The sequence below is a fragment of the Myiozetetes cayanensis genome, unplaced genomic scaffold, assembly GCF_022539395.1.
Source record: "Myiozetetes cayanensis isolate MyiCay16 unplaced genomic scaffold, myiCay2020 scf9, whole genome shotgun sequence".
In the NCBI taxonomy this organism is placed as follows: Eukaryota; Metazoa; Chordata; class Aves; order Passeriformes; family Tyrannidae; genus Myiozetetes; species Myiozetetes cayanensis.
In genome coordinates this window covers 35,149,560-35,172,415 of record NW_026088185.1, presented here as the reverse complement: position 1 = coordinate 35,172,415, position 22,856 = coordinate 35,149,560, and the positions used below count along the sequence as shown (strand labels likewise).

At 40.1% G+C, this 22,856-nt stretch overlaps 1 protein-coding gene across 22 annotated transcripts in view; it reads left to right on the top strand.

Annotated features, from left to right (window-relative positions):
• GTDC1 (glycosyltransferase like domain containing 1) overlaps window positions 1-22,856 on the top strand; it is a 208,266-nt gene that overhangs the window by 120,562 nt on the left and 64,848 nt on the right. For 19 of the 22 annotated variants that reach the window (XR_007632105.1, XR_007632106.1, XM_050340496.1 and 16 more), the window contains one exon: window positions 21,931-22,290. Coding sequence is in view for 20 of the 22 variants with exons in the window: in XM_050340496.1 (XP_050196453.1) it covers window positions 21,931-22,290 (360 nt within the window). In the remaining 2 variants the exon portion in view is untranslated. Of the gene's footprint in view, window positions 1-14,614; window positions 14,725-20,186; window positions 20,288-21,930; window positions 22,291-22,856 lie in introns of all 22 variants that reach the window. The other 3 variants (XM_050340512.1, XM_050340510.1, XM_050340513.1) reach the window with 2 other exon arrangements.

Genomic DNA, 22,856 nt, shown 5'->3' with positions numbered 1-22,856 from the left:
CCCACATCATCTTTCTCTGAGAATAAAAGCATTGGAAAATGTGTTTTCTGAAGAAACTGATTTTAAAGTAGATTAATTCTTTAAAAAAAAAATCACAAAACCAAACAAAAAACAGACTGGATGCTTGCTTCAAAAATCATCTTCCTCTGTCCCTCAACCCACTAAAAACCAGATAGTTTGAAAACTTCTATTTAAGGGCCTGCAGACCCTTCCCATTCAGGGAAGGAGCTTCTACCATATTAAACTATTTCCTTCTCATTGCAGGCCAACATATTCAGCTCATCATGTGTCTTCTCTCAGTTATTTGAGAGTATAATGTCAATTTGCCCTTCTTTGTTTCACCAAATGCCTCACTGAAACCCTTGTTGCAGGGAAATACAAGGGAATGGTGAATACAAGTTAAAATTCTACTTTAGTCCTTGTGGGGTCTATTTATTAATTTCTTCAGTTACACAAAGGCTTTCTTTACCTATTATTGCCAAGGAGCAGGCAACAAAGGCATTTCACTTACTGATATGTTCTTGGAGAATTAGGAAACAGTAATATTGGGTGTCTGACATTGCTGAATTAAGTACTGCATTCAATTTTCTTGGACTAAATTTAGCAATATTATAGGGTTTTTTTTAGAAATCCTAATTTCAAAATGTATACAAATTGTAGTGTTTGTGATGTATGGGTGTCTGTAGGTATATTTAACATATCAGGAGTAACTTGAACACTTAGGAATAGTTACCAAGATAAATGTAAATGAAATAATAGCAAAGTTTCTCCTCTGTGAGCATATAGATTTAAATCATAGAATCACAGAATATGCTGAGTTGGAAGGGACTCATCAGGATCACTCAAGTCCAACTCCTGGCCCTGCACAGAACCCCCTCAAGAGTCCCAGCATGTGCCTGAGAGTGTCTGCCTGGTTGCATGAGGCACTGCAGACCTCCCTGCCACTTATTTAAATTACCTTTCCAGCAGACGGTTTTGCATTTTGTGTGGTGTGTGTGTCCTACCCACAGTGGTCCATCAGGAAATGTCATTAAAAGAGTTATAGAAACATTTAGGTTGGAAAAGCCCTCTAAGATCATCAGTCCAACCATTAACCTGAGAAGATGGGAGATACTTCAGTTCTCTTTGCACTGAAGAACTACTTCACTTTGGGCAAAACTCTTCCCCTTCCTCACTTACCCTCTGGCTCAAATGGGGCTAATAAGGCTTATAATTTGTATGCTTAAGTATGCAAATTGGCAAAGTAAAGCATGCTTTAAAAATGGCCAATGAACTTGGAAAGATATTTTTCCTAATACATCTGAAAAAGAAGAAAATACCAGTACGTGGTCATCTAATTGCATCCTCACAAACCGTGTGGTCCAAGTGTAAATGTGACTCCGATGCCTAATCCCTTTAGAAAGTCTTTTTGCCCCAAGAAGAATGGGAGCACACTCAGCAGGCTGCAGGAGGATGGGATAGCCTGCTTGCAGCATTTCTTTGCAGCATAATTGCAGCCTCAATGAACCATGAATCCAGCCTAATTAACATAACTGGAACCACAGCAATCATGCTGCCATTCAATTTAGGTTTGGAACATTCCGATGAAGTGCCACAGTTCTGCTGTTTATTGCTGAGATGCTGTGGAGAAGTGTCCACTCACTTTCTTGCTCCTGTCTTGGTGTATTTTTATTATTTTAGGGTAACTAGGGAACTTCAGAGATGGAAGGCCCTTGGCTTACTGGTTCCATTACAAATAATTCTCTAGTGCTTCCTGTAAAAAGGTAATAAAAGCTCTTAATATACTGTAAAACTTAGAGTAAACATACCAAACTTCCAAGTTAGACCAGGGTTCCGAATTGTAATGGATAGCTAATGGCAAATAATTCTGGGATTATTTGGAGCTAAGGACTACATTCCCAGAGCTCTAAAAATAGTTTCTATTACTCTTTGTAAACTCTGTACCTAGGAGAAGCCTTTTTTATAAAGCCTGGATTTTTTTTTTTTTAACGTGTTACTCTGTAAAAAATGTGTTTTATTGTTGCTGTTGGTTGTGCTACAGTAAGATCAGGAAGCCGCAGAAGTAGATCAGATATCAGGTTTTGGCATCAGAGCAAAATAACCATCTATTTGGGACAGAGAAGTCAAGGGACTGCTGAAAATAGCAATAGGTGATAAATTGGGTCTGGAGATGGAGGGGCCAGGAGGCTTCCTGCATCTTCCTTGGCCTTTAGATGATGGCCCTCAGTGGTGGCACCAAAGCCACTTCAGACTAATACACAACCAGGAGTTTATTCTACCATTTGTGACAGAACTGAGCCTGGTGGTTGGAGTAGGATGATCAGCAGGTGAGTTGTTTGTCTTTTTTAGTGAACTGTTGGCTTTCTGCTCTAGTTTTTTGCAAGTTGTACATTAAAATTGTTAACTATAGGGACGTGTATCTGATGGAGACTGTAGCCCGTAGTTTTTGCATTAATCTGTGATTAAGTCCCCTATATAACTCAAGAGTAGTCTACAGAAAACACAATGTACTATTATTGATAAGAAAGTGAGGAAATCTGACGTGCAGTGGTGGCTTTTCCTCACTCCAGCCTGTGGACAAGCCCCACCGCCTGTGGGAAGTTTGCTGTCATAATTCTGGCTTTTAGGTGTCGATTAGTCATGCTCTTCTCAGAAGGCTTAGTACCCATTTTAGCTGAGACTCTCCAGCTGAACATTGATTAAAGGTGGGGTCAATCAGAGGGCTGGCTGTGGTCGAGGAGCAGTTGAAGGAAGTGCAGAGAATAGCTCAAGTGGTTGGTTCCTGGAAGACCGAGGCTGTGATTCATCACTTTGGGAACGAAGGAGCAGAAAGCAGTGCCAGTTAAATATCACAAAAGGTTATGATAAACACCGAAACGATGGGGAGAGATCGCGGTCTTTCAGCATCTCTGTTCCCTGCAGCTGGGATGTGTAAGCTCAGGAAGATGACTGAACATTGATACTTTCAGAGTTCAATAGTCACGCTTGTTATTGAATACAGTTACTGAGAATTGACAGGAGAAACTGTTTTTGAGGGGTGTTTCCAGCTAGAGATCATATTTCTAGTGCAGCAAACCCAGGGCGTTTGAATGGCTGTCAGATCTGGGAGAAGGAGAGAATAACTTCTCTGTGGTAAAATATTGCAAAGGAAATAATCAGTCTCCTTCAGAACCAGGGTTTTTTTATTGTTTGTAGGTGCAAATTCAAAAGCGACTCAGATCAAATGTGTCAGAAGTAATTTGAGTGTTTGGCATTTTAAATCTAATGGCACTGTTTCCACAAAAACTCTTGCTCATATTCCTGGCTGCTTTTAAAACATTTATATATATTTTTCTGCCTTTTATACAAATGCATGAAATAAGGTCCTTGAAGACACTGAAAAATTTAAGTTGACCATTCTTGCTGAAATAAATTGGTGAAATAAAATGTTAAGAAAGTACATCTGTAGACAAACACAGACCATTTCCTCTTTGCTATTTGAAGATGTTTGCAGGCTCTTTGAGTGCAAAATAATGGCAATTTTTCACCTTTGATATCTATCACTGTGCTACTAGTATGAAATTATTTTTTTAACGAGTCATTATTAGGCACTGAAGGCACTTTGTTCCTCCAGCACTGCCAAGCCCACCACTAACCCATGTGCCCAAGTGCCACAGCCACACATCTTTTAAATCCCTCCAGGGATTGGGACTCCACCACTACCCTGGGCAGCCTGTCCCAATGCCTGACCACATTTTCAGTGGAGAAATTTTCCCCCATATCCAATGTAAACCTCCCCTGGCACAACTTGAGGCCATTTCCTCTTGTCACTTGTTCCCTGAGAGCAGAGCCCGACCCCACCTGGCTACAGCCTCCTGTCAGGGAGTTGTACAGAGCAGTAAGGACCCCCTGAGCCTCCTTTTCTCCAGGCTCATCCCCCCTGGGAAAGGTGGACTCTCAGGCATGAACTCCAGAGCTTCTGGGTCCAGTCGCTGCTCCAAGCAATTTTCTGAGCATCCAGAGGAGCACAAACCCCATTAAAAAAACAACAACGAAACAGGACTTTGATTAATTTTAAGGTGATTGCCTCTTAAGAGACTCTGAAAATGGGTTTTCAATTAACAATCTAGTTTACATAAAAGGCACATATTGATGAACATAGTCCATGACTTTTTGCTCAGTCCCATTATTCTCCTCTAATTCATATGCAGAAGCTAAGAATTCCAGTGATCTCACTGTTTACCAAAATCCAAGGGACTTAGAGGTTAATGTTTTTCTTATTTTCTGGTGAGAGTTCCATTTTCTTTTTTTTTTTTTTTTTTTTATTTTTTTTTTTTCACAAAGGAAAATAAAGGAAAAGGAGGAATGTGCTTCCATTAAGCACCCAAAGGTGCAGATGACTCATCAGGAATTAGCTGAATGCTCTTGTGAGACCTGGAAATTTCCCTAGCAGTGTTTTGGCATAGGATTCTTCTGAGTATCTGACAGCCAGATATTTTCCTATTCATATTCAGAACTATTTTCAATGCCAGATATTGCTGATGGACAAATTTGAGTTGCCTATCCTGCTATGAGCCCTTCTCCTACAAAATTCAGAACTATGTAGGTATAAGCAGGTTTCTGAGAATCAAAGGTGATACAGCAGCATAACAAAAATAAAACAATGTTATTTATGCTTATTCATGTGAATACCAGTGGGGCACCTCTTAAATTAATCACACAGCCCTCCTTGAATATATCTGATCATAACCTTACCTCCAAATCAGAGCCAGTGATATTGGAATAGCTGATTGCACTCAAATTGTGGAGAGGATTTATTTTTTTTTCCTCCAGAAATTGTTTCTATAAAAAAGGGCATATTTTAAGAATTCTGACTTCAGACAAATAATACAAAATTGATGCTTGATTGAAGCTAAAGAACCAAACAAAATTTTTTGCTTAGTGAGAGTACTACCCTTCTGTTTGAAGGACCTCCTAAAAATATCTTGGTAGTTATTAAAATGGTGACTTGAGTCAGTTGGAGGTAAATACATATTTGGTATCAGAAAAAAAAACAACAAAAAACAACCACTTAGTGATTTTATATCCCTGAGCCTTAAAGATCACACAATGATGTTATATTTGATGTGGAACATCCAACTATTTATCTAAACTTCTTCTAAAAGTTATAGCTCTATCTTGTCAGTTTGTAGGTGAGTTCTACGAGTGTATATTAAATATGTTTATTAATTTATTCATTAGTGTACTTTTAACCCATCTCTTCTTGGTGAAACATTTTTTTCCATAATGCACTAGCATGAATAAATGCCTACAAAAGGCTGAAGTGAAAATTTGTGTCTCAAGTCTACTCTGCCTCAAGTGTCACAGTGGGTTGGGTTTTCTCTTAGTGAAGGACCACAGAACATGAAAGTCCAGCTCTGTGCAGGGGCTGAGATTAGATCTGAATGCAAGGAAAAGCAACAAAGGTCCACAGAATATCTGGAATCTGCAAATACTTCCTGTACTTAACCTACACTTTCGTTGCGTGACTGTAAAGAACAGCAAATCTTTGTTCTTTTCCTTCTCAGTTCCCATTCAGTCAGTTCAGAGACACAGGAGAAAGGTTTGGGGGAGCAAAGCTGTTATCAGTCTTCCTACAGCTCCCATCTGATTCTGTCAACAGTGAGCACATCAAACCCATGAGCTTGCAGCCACTTTTAAACATCAAAAAGTTTTGGAAAATCATATATATATGTATATATTTACTTATATGTAAGTGTAAATATATATATGTATATATGCTTATTTATAATACATATAACATATAAATTAATATGAACATAGGTTATGAATGTGATGTTCCTTTATGCCTTTAAAGTTTAGCTGATACTTGATATTTAGCTGAGAAGTAAGAACCAGAACTCTGGTTTTGGATTCAGGAGTGAATTGCATCTGCCTCAGGTGGAGCAGAGGAAGAGCAAGTGTGCATCTTGCTAAGGTCCCAAAATGTTCAGGCAGGGTAACTAGACTTCTAGAAAGCTGAAGAATCATAGGATATCCTGAGTTGGAAGGGACTCACAAGGATCATTGAAGTCCAGCTCCTGGTCCTGCACGGGTCAACCCCAAGCCATTCAGGTTCATCCATTTATGAAAACCTCTTAGGACGTTTCTTGGGTCTAGAATCCAGAAGGTTTTTCTAGTCAGTTTTATGTACTAACAAGTGAAAAACAGTCTCAGAAATGCCTCCCTCATCCTGTGTGGCTTCCAGGAAGGTGCTGGTTTAGCAGCCTCAGGCTGGTCTGGTGGATCTGTGCAGGGATGGGATCGTTGGCCTTTGGCTCAGTGATGCAAATGTACAGACTAGAGAAGGTTATAGCTTACCTTACTTGGAGCTGCAAGTGTGGAAAGACAAATAGTCCATGGCTTCTCGCAGCTCAGCTCGTGGTAATTTGAATCTGAAATAAATTAATAGAGTAATCCAGTTTATGGATCATCAGCTGCAGAGGTGTTATTAAGGAACTTGTGTCCCTATTTACTGGAACACCTGCATGCAAAGCCGTGTGATAATTGTTCAGACACGCTGAATCAGACTTCTCTGTCTCAAAACAAAATAGAAAATATAAATATGTGGAATGTCCCAATCATCAGACTTATTCTTTTTTTCCTCTCAACAAGGTTGCTCTTCTGGCAAACCCTCGTGAAAGCAATCCACTCTTTTCAGTTAAAAGCCATTCATATGGGGACAAACCACTGTTCTTCCATCTATATCTGTATTCATCCATTTAAACTCTAAAGCTTTCCAGCTTACTTCTTGGATTTATAGCCAGCTGGCTGCTGTGTGTAACATGAACATATTCTGACTGTGGATGAGATGTTTTCCCTCATTTAACCCGTAATTGTCATGTTCACTCTAGGCCACAGCTCACTTGTGTGAGTACCCAAAGTCATGACTTGCCACCTCCTCACCTCTGACAATCTACTGATATTAAGACAAAAATAAAACTCAACCCCAAAGCTACCACCCAAAACCCCCTCCTTGGAACAGATTTGGATAAAATGAATATGTTCAGGGTGGTGGGCTGTAGCTGAGCCAGCTCCTGTGGGATAAGTGCCCACTTTTTGGCATTTACAATAAACTTTGGAACGACTTTTTAACTCAAATACTTTAATAACAAGTGAGGAGGGGGTGGCAAGGAAGGGAAGGACAAATGCACTTTTTTTTTTCTTAGGAATGCTTGATAGCTGATTTTTCCACAGGTAGTCTGATAAGCGATACCAATTTGTTAGCAGCTTTCTGCAGTCGTAGAAATCAAAGAAATTCAGTGGAAGTGCAATTCTAAAATATCTGCCCTTACTGAAGTTACTGAATCATCAATGAGAAGCTTCCATTCAAAGAAAGCATGAATATTAAAATTAGTTAGGCATAGTTTGGCATTGTAAGAAATACAATATGTTATTATTTTTTCTTCTTGAAAATCCACTGGGTGCTAAGAGAGGCAATAGAACCATTAATTAATAGTAGTAGTCCTGGGTAATGTCATAATAAGCAATACAACATATTAAAGCACATTTATTCTTGCCAGCTATCAGGAGGAACTTTTAGATATTTGAAAGGCCCATTAGGTTTGTTTACATTCTGAGTGGAAGCTGGTATGCTTTGGCAGGGGCTGAGCCATACTTTAGTACTTTACTCCAATGGTATTGAATTTCCCAGTCAGTAATATATTGTCACCACTTCAGGGCAGCCTGGCTCTCCAGGACAGCGGGTACAACCCAAATCAGTGCACTTCCCAGAGCCAGGGTGTCTTTGCTGTCATAAAAATGAAAATAACTGAAATTATGTATAACAGAAGCAATTTTCCACAATGGAAAAGGTGGTCAAGGAATCAAACCCCTGCCTCCAGGTATATTAACCTAACAGAACAACAAAAATGTGCTGGGCTTTAAATTGCACCGACAATCTGGAAAGGATTTTCCGACTGGAGTTATGTTAAGTGTTAATAGTGAAACCTGGGTGCTTTTTCCTTTGATCTCTCCTCGAGCTCATATAGAATAATAGGATCAAAATAAAATGCCATTTATATGAACACCTTGTTCTTTTGATCTTGGCACCAAAAATTCTGTCTGCAGCTACAACTTACCAAACAGTGCGTCTGCTCCTTTTAGTTGGACCTTCTACTTTATCATAACTTTTAATAAGTGGTGTGTCACAGCCAATTTTTCGAGGCAGTTCATGAACTCAGTCGTCATTTTTGCCCTAAGAATCTATATAACTGCATTTTCAGAAGAGCTGAATATAAGTTAGGTAGGACTTGTAAACTGGTGGCTTCTGGTTGGTTCTGTATAAGCATGTTGAATACATGATTTAAACATCTGTGTGCTGTGATGTTTCAAAATATGACATCGGTTGTTCTTTGAGCACTTGGGCAAAACTGTTGAATTAGCACACACTGAATAAGAGAAAGGAGATAGGGATAACTGTGGTTATCATTCATGCTAGGTTTTGTATCCCTGTGTTTTCCATAGGGAAGGTGATGCACCCTGAGATGTCTGGGTGGTAGCCAAGCCTTTCTCTTCATCGCCTGCCTCTACACAAAAGACCACAGAAGTTATTACAGCTGGTTGTTATGCATCCCTTTGCTTTTTTGTAGAAGTGAGATAGTCCATGGATGAACATGAGTATCCTTCAGCTCTTTATCAGGGTTGATGGTCAGGAGTGTCCCTTTGGAAGTCATTACTGCGAGCACTTAGACTAAAGCCGCTTCTTCATACTCTTTCAAATCTCTTACTAAGAGTCTTCTCCTCCAAAGGCTCTGACCCCATGGAAGCAGCTGAACTGTATTTATTATGATGATTGACTGTGTCTTGTTATGATCCCTGCTTCAGTTGTTGTAACCTCCAAGAATAGAAGAGATGGGCACGAAGCACTGTGCCAAATGAGAGCAAACAAACCCAAGTCCTGCAGCTCACCAGTGTCACAATCGCTGCTGTCCAGGAAGAGGGATTAGTGGGTGAAGAAACGCTAGCTAGGAGAGATCCAGTGGCCAGGCCAAGTCTTGGGTGTCAAATGTCTCTCTCAAGCTCTGCATCCCACTGTAATTTATATTTAGCCATTAAGCTGGTGTGATAGGAGCAGTCAGCTCGTTGTGCGCCACATGCAGGGAATGCTGCTGGGTAAGTGCTGGGTAAGTGCTCAGGCTCTTGCTGAAATGGCTGCACTTGAGGTTGTGGCGCATGAGCTGTCCTCCAGCAAGTTTTCTTGCAGACTTAGTTGGATCTCTGCACTCTGTCACGAGGCGGGAGTATTCCAGAGAGCTATAACCGTGGCTATAACCTATAACCCTCTTCTTATTAAGTAGTACAGTGTAATTCATTATGTGCAATGAAGATACTGAGCTGGTCTGAGCACCAGAAGCAGTGTGGATGTTCTTTGTGCAGCACTGCACTAGGATTGATGCATCCTGCTGGGATCAGGTCTCTCTGCTAATGCAGCCACTCTGCCTCCAGTCCTTCCCTAAGTAGCACAGAACTGCTGTAAGAAAGTTTGCTGCTGTAGTTGTCTAAAAGGCAGTGTCTGCCCAACTCTTAATTTTAGCAGGTTATATGTCCTTGTTCATCTTCCACCAGTTCTCACTTCCTATCCCAAATTCAGACCTGCTTTTTGCATCAGCTAGAGGAAGGTTGTGGGACTCTTTGGACAAGGAGTTAATGTGAAAGGGCTGCAAAGATTGGTAGTTTCCCTCCTTACAATAGGAATGTGATTGCCCTAGTTCTGTGGTTAGCATGAAACAAGTCAGCTCTGTCATGAAGTCAGTGGGGTACAAGTTAATACAAGGTAGTAAAGGAATAAAACAGCAAAGTCCACAGTCTTTTATGACAAAACCAGTATGATCCTGTTGCAACATAAGGCCCCGCTGTGAATGGTATTTTCTGATGCTTGGATAAGTGCAATTTACATATATACAAAGTGTATGAATAAAGTTATAGAAGTATACATGGTATTTTACTTTTTTTTTTCCTTGAAAGTAATTTGCTATTGTTCAAAACTTTCAGCTTTCACTGGTTTTGTTTCCAAAAACCCCAAAAGGAAAAGAAAATAACAAAAGTCCATAAAGGCAAAAGGGATATGTTCTCATTTCAGTTCACAGAATTTCCTGCCTTTAAACAATACAAATATATGCCCTTAGGTTTCTAACATGCTGGAAGGATACCGAATCCATGAAAAAGATCAAATTAAAAGCAAGTCCACTATAGCAACAGCGAGTTGTACCGGCATGGCCAATAGATCTCAACAAGAATTTCTTGAGGGGGTTTTAACCATGTTGCCAGGCCTTACAAAATCCCAAACTGCCAGCTCCATGAATGAATAAATGCTCAAAACCAGCAAGCAAGTTCTAGGCTGAATTGGGCACACGTAAAATCTCATGCTTAATTAATTGTTCCCTATTCATTACAGGCCCTATTCAAAGCAATTATTTAATGTGATTCTGAGATGTATCCACAAACAGAGCAGAATGGACATTGGCCTTGTTAAACCTTTTGAAGTATATTGCTTCCCCTGATCACAGATATGTGTTCCAGAGGCTGAATGTGTGATCCCAGCATGTGGAGTGAAAAGCATGAGGAGCACGGAGGCAACTGGTGATAATTATCACCAGAAGATGCTCCAAGGGCTGGAGCCCCTCTGCTTTGGAGGCAGGCTGGGAGAGCTGGGGGTGTTCACCCGGAGAAGAGGAGGCTCCAGAGAGAGCTGAGAGCCACTTCAGGTGCCTAAAGGGGTTCCAGGAGAGTTGGAGAGAGACTTAGGACAAGGGATGGAGGGACAGGACAAGAGGGAATGGCTTCCCACTGCCAGAGGGCAGGGTTAGATGGGATATTAGAAAGAAATTCTTTGCTGTGAGGGTGGTGAGGCCTTGGCACAGATTACACAGAGAAGCTGTGGCTACCCCATCTCTGGAGGTGTCCAAGGCCAGGTTGGATGGAGCTGTGATAGAGGAGGTGTCTCCTGCCCATGGCAGGGGATTTAGAACCAGATCAGCTTTAAGGTCCATTCCAACCCAAACCATGGCCATGTCCTGCTCAACCTGCTCACAGACTAGAGTCTCCTTACAGAGTAGGCGCCATCCTTGCTGTTGTCCTTCATGCAGATCCATCCCCAGACTTGGTAACTCAGCATGTAAGGATAGCAGTGCTGTTTGTACTGATGGTCTTTCTTCCTTTACCTAACACAAAACTGCATCTCTCTCCTTTTTTTTTTTTTTTTTTTCTGACTTCAATATCATAGGTAGTTCAGTGATGGGCCCCAAGTGCTTTACAGAATCCAGAGGTACAGGCTCCCCAAGGATTCTTCTGGCACCCAGATGCTGAAAGGCAGATGATCAGGGATCTTATATCAGTATCACTGTCAAATGGATTTATACAAGAAAAAGGGTGGTTTTGAGGGTGTTTTTCTCCTGTAATGACATAACTGTCAGTAGTATTAAGATTTTTAGAGCTTTTTGACAAGAACTTGATCTTTTTGGTGGCACCATACACTGGAGTTCTAGAGGTGGAAAGAGACTTCTGGAGTTTGAACAATGAATGGGACACTGTTGAAAGTGGGATTAAAACTTGGAATTTCCTCTGGGCCATACTGCCTAGTAGACATACAAATTGAAACTTTGGTTGTACTGCAAAAACAAGGTGCAAATTAATCTAATGACACATTTGGAAATGGGGGTAAAAATCTCTACATTATGTGATCCTGAGGGTCAGAGCCAGGTGACTGGACCATCCAGTTTCAGTGCCCTGTGGCTGGAATAGCTCCACAATAACCCAAAAATGAGTGTATGTTACTATTTTAATGTTGTATCACTGACAAGTGTGTTTTACATTTCGCTGTGCATACGAGTATTGTTTTTAATTAATTTGCCTACATTTTTCAGATAAAACTTTCTTCAGTTAAGCCTCCAAATGAAAGCAGGCTTCATTGCTTATTTATTGGGGTACCTGAGAAAACATTAAATAATTCAGGTGAAATATGTGCTTTCCTGAGCAACACACAGAAGTTTGCATTTGCGCAGGCGAGCGAATTATCAAAACCAGATGTAAGCAAGTGGAACATTTTACATAAATTTATTAAAATCATTATTTACCTGTAAGTTATAAGAAGGGCTTAGTTGCACTAGTTTGTTGCCAATATGTACTGCCAATAATCTGCCAAAAAAGCAGCTCGCTGGCCAAATCCCTGAAATGGTTGGGATATGATTGCACAGAACGTTACAACCCCCAGTCAAATGAAAACCTACTATAAACGAACTCTTTGATGGTGGATTCTCTGGAATATGGTATTGATATATGGTGTACAGTTTATATGGATTATGTATACTGCACGAGAAATATGGATATCTATTAAGGGTAACTTGATATGTAATCGGTCGGGACAGTTATTGTTCTCAGTACTTGCGAGGAGTAAGATCACACAGTGACTGCTCAGTTTTAAAATACAGATTATTCCCGTGCAGCCCAAAGCACTGCCATGCCATTTCTTCAATTAATACAGAAAGGGTATTGAAAATGTTAAAATATCTGACATCTATACGGAGCTATTTTAAAGGCAGCTTTACTTCTAGGAACAATTTATACATTACATAAACTTATATTTTTCATCCAAGTATCATTTCGAGAATAGCAAGCTTAAATATTGGAGGCCATGGGGAAACATAATATTACGATAATGTTCTTTGGTGCGGTTTGGAAGGTTTTAGGAAACATTTGGAAGTGTTTTTCTCATAAAGTCACTTAACTATTGAAGTGTTATGATAGCACTCCCTTCTGCATTGCGTATGTTGCAAAGCAGCCTGTTTAAAGGGGACATCCATCCTATATATCCTGATTAGAAGTAGTTCCACAAAACAGGAAATTATATGTTACAGGATCCTGGTATTAGTTTAATTAAAAAAAAAAAAAAAAAAGATGATCAGTTTTCAAACACCCATTTCCAGTTGTGTTTAGCAAGAGGAGGTTCTGCATTGTGTGTAGCTCCACGTGAAATTTGCATTTTCTAAATAAGCACTCCAGAGCTGAGTTGGGGTTTTTTTTTCTGTTTCAGGAAGCACTAATGAACATGACCAATCCTTTAGAATCCTAAAGAACCTTAAAAACCTTGCAATTCTCAGAAGCCTAACTTTTTCCCCATAGTGTAATTCATTCTTTTGAACTTCTGCAGAAGCAGAACTGAAGTCAACAGTTTCTGAATTTCTGGCAGTTGTTATCAAGAGGACTCTTAGGGCTCCCAAAGTTACTTTGTGGTGTTGGTGCAGCAGATCTACACAGTCAGTGTTTAATTATAGAGAAAATTACTTTTTTTCTTGAACTATCAATTAATCCATGTTTTCATGTCTTGCACAAAATAATGCATAAGTTATTTTCACCTGCGTTATAAAATATGTATTGTAGTTCATTACCATCTTTCTGAGGAGTTTTTAAATTATCACCATTTCATTTGTGGAGAATGATGGTCTTAGAAATTATATCTGCACGGATTCTTATATTTAGTGTTAAAGGATCTCAGGGAATTGAAGATATGAACTCAGAAATAATATATTTAGAATCAAACTCAGTCTCACTTGGTGTCAAAGACAAGTTTGCCCTTGACTTCTGTGGGTCCAGGATCTCCCTTCTGGAATTAAAATGCAGAACAATCACTCTCTGGGGTGGTTTTTTTTTTTTTTTGCTGACCCAGAGTGCTTAAGATATTGTTGAAATAATTTGTGAGGAGTAAATATGTAACAAAATGGACTAATCCCACAAGTACTGGATTAGGCTGGACATGCTTTGGGCTGAAATGATGTTCAACAAGAGCATCAGCACAGAGGACTGAATGCCAGGCAAGCTTAGACTTCCATGGAGAGTTTCACCTGCCTTTGTTCCTGTTTTGCATAATTTCACTGCAGCCTTGTGTTTTGGAAGGTAGTACCTTTCCATGGATTTTGGAGAATAGTTTCTGACACACTGGCACAGGTTGCCCAGAGAAGCTGTGGCTGCCCCATCCCTAGAGGTGTCCAAGGCCAGGTTGGACAGGGCTTGGAGCAACCTGGGAGAGTGGAAGGTGTCCCTGCCCGTGGAAGGGGGTTTGGAACTGGGTGGTCTTTAAGATCCCTTCCAACCCATCCTGCAGTTCTGTGAATAAGAGTTGAAGAAGGCGTTTTATAAAGTCCTGGTCATCTGGGGTGTGGGTTTTACAGTGCACCTGAAACAGTGATCTTAATGTCAGGAATTCAAATGTAGTATTTAAGGGAAGGTTAAGAAATCAGTTTGACAATCCTCCTGACACTGAACTAGTGGTGTGGCATCTTAGAGAATAAACAAATAGAAGTGTTGTTGAGTCAGAATGAAACTAGATTGGAAAGAAAAGTGTAAATGTTATTTAAGAGTGGGAATTTTTGGCAGTGTCAAATACGTATTCTGGATATTGAGGGATTTCACTCAGAAATTATTTGGAAAAATAGGTGGAACTTATTGTTTGAGGACAGTGAGAATTAACCTGTTTCTCTTCCACTGTGTTTACTGGCAGCATCTCTCCTGCCTGTCTCATCTTCCTTCTCCACTCTCATGGACCAAGTTGGGTCAAAGCCAACTGCCCATGGCTGATCTGGATCCATCCTATTTCTTACAGGAGCATCTCTGGATCCTACCTGCTATTCAGACACACCACTGAAGTGGCAGGATTGCTGCATTCAGCTAATTTCTTGTGAAAACAACATTATTTTGGCTGATTTATCAGAAGTAAGTCAGACCTCATGGTATCCCTCCCCTGGTTTTATCTATTGTATAGGTTATGTACCATTTCTTCTCTCTGGCCAGGAAGGAGGATGTCCTGCTCAGTTCTAGTTCTCTCCCCTGCTGTTGTTCACCTCATAGTCCCTGCTGGCAGCAACACCTGTCCCATATGTAATGCCTGCATATTAAATATCCATTCTTGGCCTTTGTTGAGAGTTAAAATTTGACTGGAGGAGTCTCTGAGCAACCTGGTGCAGCTGGATGGGCTTTGAGCACAAGGCTGGGCCAGAGACCTTCCAGCCTCAGTGGTTCCCTGAGTTTCTGCTCTGTCACAGAAAAGAGAAGATAGTGATCACCTCTCAAATAACATTTCATATTTCTACTTCTTGCAGTTTGCAAGCAGGGAAATCAGTGTAAACTGTACTTACTCTACCCAGGAAAAGATATATTCTGCTGTGGGAAGACAAGCTGAGCCACAGACCTTGGATTTTCTTTTGCCATGCCCTTCCCAGTGCTTAATCTTGGCTCTGTTCAGTTTTCTTTCTGTTCTCTCTCTTTGCTCCTAATCCTTGTCCATGCTTATAAGCCCCTAATATTTATATGGCATTATCTGTGTTGGAGATTACTGCTGACAAGTAATCTCTTCCCTCTTCTGAATGAAGAATTACAGCCATTGCTGAAGATCAGAAAGTGAAATTAGATCCCCGAAAGTATGTGACAACTTCAGTAAACCCTAATATCAAATTCCCTGAATATTGGGGAATCTTCTTTTGAGCTTTTTGGTTTGAACTGTAAGTACAGCTTCAAGACACCTGACCACATTCAGGAGCATTTTTTTTTTTTTTTTTCCTGTGGAGCAAAATGTGACAGTAGTTGTAGAGAAAAAAAATTAAGAAAAGATTTGCTGAACTGAGATTCTGCTCCCAGTTTTGCAATTTTGTGCAGTCTTTTGAGAAGTAGGTAAATATAAATGCGTCAGTTTTATTATCAGCTGATTCATAACATTAAAAATAAAAATATAAATTTATATTTTTATATAATAATAATAATAATAATAATAATAATGGCCAGTCTTCGCGAGCGAAGATCCGGGGAAGATCTTTCCACCTTCCAGCCTGCGCATTGGATTTTTAGGTGAGACACAGTGTGCGCGGAACTGAGCCCACCCTTTGATCCTAAGGTTCATCTGCCGGGGCCAAGCGAGCTTGGACGGTGGCAGCGAGGTCCTTAGGACGTAGATGGGTTGCCTTTAAGAGCTAACGAGCCCCACCTACCCGGGAGTGGCCCTGACCGGGAATCGAACCCGGGTCTCCGCGGTGACAGCGCGGCGCCTTTCCATTAGACCACCAGGGGCTCCATATTTTTATATATAAATATGAAAACTAAGTATATACTGATGGAGTTGCTATCTGTTCCAGTTTGACCTCCAAAGATCTACTTCCATGATCTTGTTTTATTTTCTTAAAATAGAGTGGACAAAACTGAGTTTTGAAAAAACTTCTATATTTTTACAGTGTTTGGCCAGTAAAATGTGTGCATGGTTGTATAGTTTTGCATATATTTGTAGTAATTTCAGGAACAAATTCAGCCTAGGAACAGGATAAATTCAAGGAAGCAGAAAGAAAGAAAGAAAGTGAAAAGTGAAATTTTTTACTTACTGCAAATGACAGTCGATCACAAACATTATAAACCAAAGGGACACCAGGAATCACAGCAGCTCTCCATGAACCTCTGTAGTGGTTTAGGTCACATAAATTCTGCTAAATATATCAGCAGTTAGCAAAGAGAAATTTGTGATCCTGATTGAAATAAAACAAAGGGAATTCTCAGACACTGAAATTGTAGGTTATGCTGTGATGGTGCAGCAGTGATGGAGGAAACACAACAGCTCTGAAATGCCTGTGCTCCAGCTCTAAGGCCTGGGGAAGGTTTCTAATATAGCTGATTATGACTGTCTTATTTTATGTTTGAACCTTTTAATGGCAATGTCATAAATAAACAAAAAAAAAAATCCACTACCCTTTCCAAACTATAGCATTGCTTTCAAATGTAACTACATTTACAGAAAGGCCAATTTTTATCAAGAGAAATAGGAAGAATAGGAAGGAATTCTTCCCTGTGAGGGTGGTAAAGGACTGAAATAAGTTGCCCAGAGAAGCTGTGGCTGCCCCATCCCTGGAAGTGTCCAAGGCCAGGTTGGATGGGGCTTGGAGCAACCTGGGCTAGTGGAAGGTGCCCCTGACCATGGCAGGGGGTGGAACAAGATGATATTTAAGGTCCCTTCCAACCCCAATCATTCCATGAATCTCTGATCTTATTTTATTTTATTATTTTTAAACTTTTTAATGACACTATAATAAAAAGAAATAAACAAATCCATTGCATTTTCAAAACTATAACTTTGCTTCCAAATGTATGTTTTCAGAATGGCAAATTTTTAATAAATAAAATTCTTTTTTTTCCTTTTTAAATATTATATCCATTCTTAAAAATTGTAGGGAACAGTTGTATAATCTGGTCTAACCTAAACCATCACTCCAGTTTGTCTTTCTAATGTGGTCTCTATTCATTGAGCAGTGACATCGTGGCCCTTCCATCCTTTTTGTGTTGTTGTTTTTAACAAAATGGTGCACAAAGTGACTCTTGGTGCCATGGAAAAGAAACCAATCCCCATAAATTATTTTTCATTAAGTGCTCTGAGTAAACACATACAATGGAACATGACAACATATTACAAAAGAGCTGGGAAAAACACACGTCTGCTTCAAGGAAAAGTACATGGATTTCCTCAGAGCAGGGTTTCATGGAATAAATTAAAAGAAAATACATAATATATAGATTAGGAGTTAAAGAAGAGTCTGTTACTCAAAGTAGCAAGTAGTTAGATTGAAACTCTGATTTTTAGGCTCTTGAATTTTTATTATATATGAACTTAGTTTAATTTTTTTTAACTAAACATCTAGACCTAGTATGCAAAAAGGGAAAGTTTTCAAGGCTTACTCTCTGTAGAGTCTTCATAAAGTTTTAAAATTGACTGTTCAATGTGTTGGAGAGACTCAAAAATCTGAATAAATAAAAGAAAAACAGTTTTGAACACAAGTTGTAAGACTAAAATTAGATATCTAAGTCTCTCACTGTTCTGAACTTTCAGTGTTTGTGTATATATGAGTTATGCATAAAAGTAAAACATTTTCTGTGCTTTTTTTAACTTGAAGGGACAGTACCTTGTAGAATCTGTTGAAAGTGTTAATATTTGTGGGCTTTGATGGTCATTTTTTTTCCTGGAAAGTTTCACTTGTGCAAGATTTTGCTACCACAAGTTAATAATAACAATGAAATTCTTCTCCAATATTAAAAATAGAATACTGTGATATTTTTCTTACGTGACTGGTGTGTTCTAAGACTGAGAAAAATGGTGTGTCCTTCTCCATCACTAAATCCTACCTCTCTGCTGTGGTAACTCTCTAGCTTGTTTTTTAGAATCATGGAATGGTTTGGTTGGAAGGGACCTTAAAGATCATCTCATTTCACTCCCCTGCCATGGGTAGGGACACCTTCCACTAGCCCAGGTTGCTCCAAGCCCCATCCAACCTGGCCTTGGACAATTCCAGGGACAATGCAGCCACAGCTTCACCATCTTCATTATAAAAAAAATCCCCACATAAAGTATAAAATATTCTTCCTTATATCTAGTCTTTCAAACCTAGGTCTGCTCCTACCCCAACTGTGCTATTCCATAACCATGATGGTGATGTAAAAGTCCTGAAAGCTCTTGATGTTTTAAATGACTGTGATCTGGGCAGGTACTGGATGGAAGCTGTCAGAAAAGAAGAATTAATTTGAGTCCAGAAGAGGAAAAATAGAGTAGCTGGAGCAAAAATGTTCTGGAGAAAATGTAAACACAAAAAATGCGCTAACTAGACATTGTCGTTCTCCAGCCTGCTTTTGGGAAATACACATGAACAGGTTTAGAAGATTTCATGTTGTTATTAGTTTATTTTCAGGTCATTTATTTAAGTGTCATAAAGAACATTAGCTAGTGGTTAGGGACTCCAGTATCCATTATATCATTCCAATCATGTGGACAAGTTTATACCACACATGATTTACAACGCTCTTTCCACTGCTGAAATTGTTCTATTCAGGTACAAGGTTTTTATACGGGGTTGTATTTAGGAAAATCCAAGAGGCTGAGCACAGAGACGTCTTCCAATCAAAGTCCAAAAATTAATGCCTTTACACGAACACCGTGGGTTGCAGCGAGAGCTGTTTATGGCTCTCTGCCTACATCCTTTATCATGTCTCCACTGTTGTTAGTAAAATATACAGAACTACTTTATGCCAAAACAATGGAAGTTAATGCAGATAACTTGTTCCAAAGTTAACCATCAAATAAATCTCTTTTTTTTTCTTTAAATTCAAACTGTTAAGTGAAATGGTGTTCTAAAACTTTTAAGAATTGTCAAGATGATGAATACTGTGTGTGTAATACAAGTAAATACCATGGAATTGATTGCACACACATGTCTTAAATAAAAGATATTAAAGAGTTTATTCCAGAGAGAAATCGGTGGAGTTTTATCTAATATTACTGGGAATTCTGCAGTGACGGGTCAGATTTATAAGGGTTGAAAACTAAGAAGGAAACCTCTTTAGAAACAGAAATGGTGCATTGAGTGGATGATTGGCTGGGAGATTAAAGACAGGCAGGGGGATACAGCCTCCCTAGGTAGCCTGACCTCTCACACCTAAAGCAGTTCTTCATAACAGCAATGATCTTTCAAAATCTGTTAGTTAAATTTAGTTTGGTAAATCAGTGCTTTCAGTGCAGTCACAGACTTGCACGTTTAGGGCAAATCCCTGTTTCTCCTTCGCTTTTCCCATGCATAAATATATAAAAGTATATCCTGATGGGTCTGTGTCTGTCCTTCAGAGGAGCCACCACCAGCCAGTTTTAGGTCTGTGACCAAAGGCTGAGAGAATTTGGACTTTTCAGCCTGGAGGAGAGAAGGCTTCAGGGAGATCTTAGAGCCCCTTCCAGTGCCTAAAGGGGCTTCAAGAGAGCTGGAGAGACTTGGACAAGGGCCTGGGGTGACAGGACAAGAGGGAATGGCTTCCCACTGCCAGAGGGCAGGGTTAGATGGGAGATTAGGAAGAAATTCTTTGCTGTGAGGGTGGTGAGACCCTGGCACAGAGGAGCTGTGACTGCCCCTTCCCTGGAAGTGTCCAAGGCCAGGTTGGACAGGGTTTGAAGCAATCTGGGATAGAGGAAGGTGTCCCTGCCCATGGCAGGGATTTGGAACTAGAGGAACTGCAAAGTCCCTTTCAACTCAAACCATTTCATGATTCTGAGATTCTGTGTGTGGAATTCAGCCATATCACATTTATACTGCTGAAGCTCAGAGAATCTGAGGATGGCTAAGTCACTGAGACGGGAATGGTTTAACTCAGGCATGTTTGTAACACAGGTAATGGATTTGGATGAACGTGGCTGAACTTTTTGTGGTTGTGTCTCCAGATCAGCTCCAATAAGTGATGGTGAGCTGCAGAAAAAAGGTGGATCTCACAGGTAATTTAGTCAGTGGCTTGAAAATGCAACTTGTTGTAGATAAACCTGAAAATAATATGCCAAGGAACAGCAGGCCAAATCTAAGAATACATGTTACATGCAATAGTTACACAGTGTACTGACTTGGGAAAGGGGATTTAGGGCGTTGAAGAAAAATCCTCAAAGCAATTAGTCAAGAGTATAACTGTAGTAAAGCTCACATAGCGTGTGTATGTTTGTATTTCGGTAGTGATTTTGATGAAAAAGGGCCGGTTTACATTTAAAGGTGCTTCATTGCAGGGTAAGGTGAATGATTCCGGTGCTCAGGAATATTTGTTTTGACAGAGAGGGAAGGGAGTGGTTTGTTCTCAGCCCAGAGATGAGCTGTGATGGAGTAAAACTCTGAAGAACTGTGGAGGAGGTTGATAAAGTGGAGCAAGTGTTGGCTTTAGTAAACAGTTTAATGAACAGGCTATAGTCTGTAAACATTTGGAAATTAAAAGGAAACGGAAAATTTAAATGTCTCTACTTATCTGGGAGAACCATAATCACACTGAAAGGCATGTAAGTAAATAATATGTGGGTAAATTAACTGGAGGTACAAGCAGGCATTTAGACTGAGGAGCCCATGGTGGCCATGCTTGGGAGTTCTATCCATGTTAATTTAGAAGAGTCATGGTTGGATGAAGGAGCTTCACTCAAGTGTTTCCCAGGGAAGGATCATAATTTGTTACTACTTTAATTCAAATAGTAGAACTGGATCTGCATAAAATGTTACATTTCATATATTACAAAAAATTACTTCAGTGGCCTCCATATAACTGTGCAAATGCATCCTGCTGTTGGGAAGGGTTTTCTGCAGCATGGTCATCAGATGGAAGAGCCAGTGGTGTCTAATCCTGCCTGTGGCCCCTCAGGAAGGGCACGAGTAGCTCTGCCTCAGTTTCCTCATCTTGGTGTCCATTACTCGCACCTGTAAAAAAACAATGGTTGTTTCTATCCTACCAGTGGATGTAGAACTCAGTCCTCTCCTCGAGGTGGGATTTTCTTTCTAATTTGTGATTAATTGTTTTCAGTTGGTCATTACAGAAATCAGGTGAGGATAGTTGGCTAAGAAGACCCACTTCCATGTCATGGTACCTGTTTGATCCATGTCACTAGACAACAAACAGTTTTTCTGTGTCAGCTTCATTGACATGTGAGGAAGCAACTTACTGGACTAAAGTCTAGACATAGAATAGACTCACCTTAGGTCAGGCACTGCTGTGTTTGGTATTTGCTGCCAATCTTGGCTGTAGTCCTGTCAAAAGTACCAAGACTTTGTTGGCAGAATTGCCTTTTTACATCTGATAGGTGTTTGCTTTATTTCATTTTAGCAGGTGTATAGTTTTGCTCTCCCTGTTGATGCATGTGACTTAGTGGCAATGTGGTTCAGTGGAAACCTTTGTCTCCTCAGTCAGGGAACCTGTTATGTTATTTCACAGGTACCATATTCACTAAAATGTGTATATCAATTACTGAATGCTAGTAGAGTAGTTGTTTGGATGGCTGCAAAATACCAACCGTGTTTTCACCTTCTCATTTGCTATTTAATTAATTGCCAGGTGAAACTGAAATCCAGCATGAACACACTCCACGTTTTTTTTTGTTCTTTTTCCTGGTAGGTTCATGCCAGAGCATAAGCTCGCCTGTTTGGAAAAGGTAGTTGGTGTTGAAGGAGATGGAGCTGGTTGTCAGTCGGGGGCTCTGCCTGGCCAGCAGAAGAGCAGAGCTGTAATGAAAACCAGCGACGTGCACTGTGGGTCTGGACTTTGTGAGTCCCAGGCTGGACTCGGCACCACACAGCACGAGGGGCTGCCTTCCCCACTCACAGCCCTGGCGAGACCCATCCAGGCCGAGGCATCAGAAGGCACAAATCCCTGTCAAGAGGAAGATAAGCAGTGTCTGACTTTTAACCTCTCTAATATCTTGAGTGGACAGGACTATCAGCAAAGACCCCTGCACATTGCCTGGCCTCACAGGTGGTAAGTGAACAAATCCAAATACTGTACCTTCAAAAGATTTATGGATTTGTGTTGATCCTTTTCCTGTGGCTTCTGTCCAGTATAAAATAATTTCCTGAACACGGACAGACACTGCACACACAAGTAGAGGAAACACCCATCACTAACATGTGATTATTGGGAATAATTTGTTGAATATGCACAGTTCAGTAACGCTAACCAGACGTTCAGCCAGTGATGGTAATGATTCCTCTTTCTTCTTTTTTTTTCCCCAAGAAAAAGATATCCCTGCTGCTACAACACAGCATAATTCTGGTAACTCTCTTTTCCTATCAAGCAAACCACAGATGACAATTAATATCGAATGTTATTTAAATTATCTTAATTACTTTAATGCAAGTGATTAAGTGTCAAGATACATGGCGACACTGGACAGCTGATGTTAACCCACTGTCTGCAGTATAAAAACACCCTTTCAGTGTTACATAAATAGAAAGCCTGTTTGAGTGTATTAACAGGGAAAACAGTGTTTTTCCAACTGCTAAACACAAATACCTGATCTCTGAATCTTCTCAGAACGGACGAAA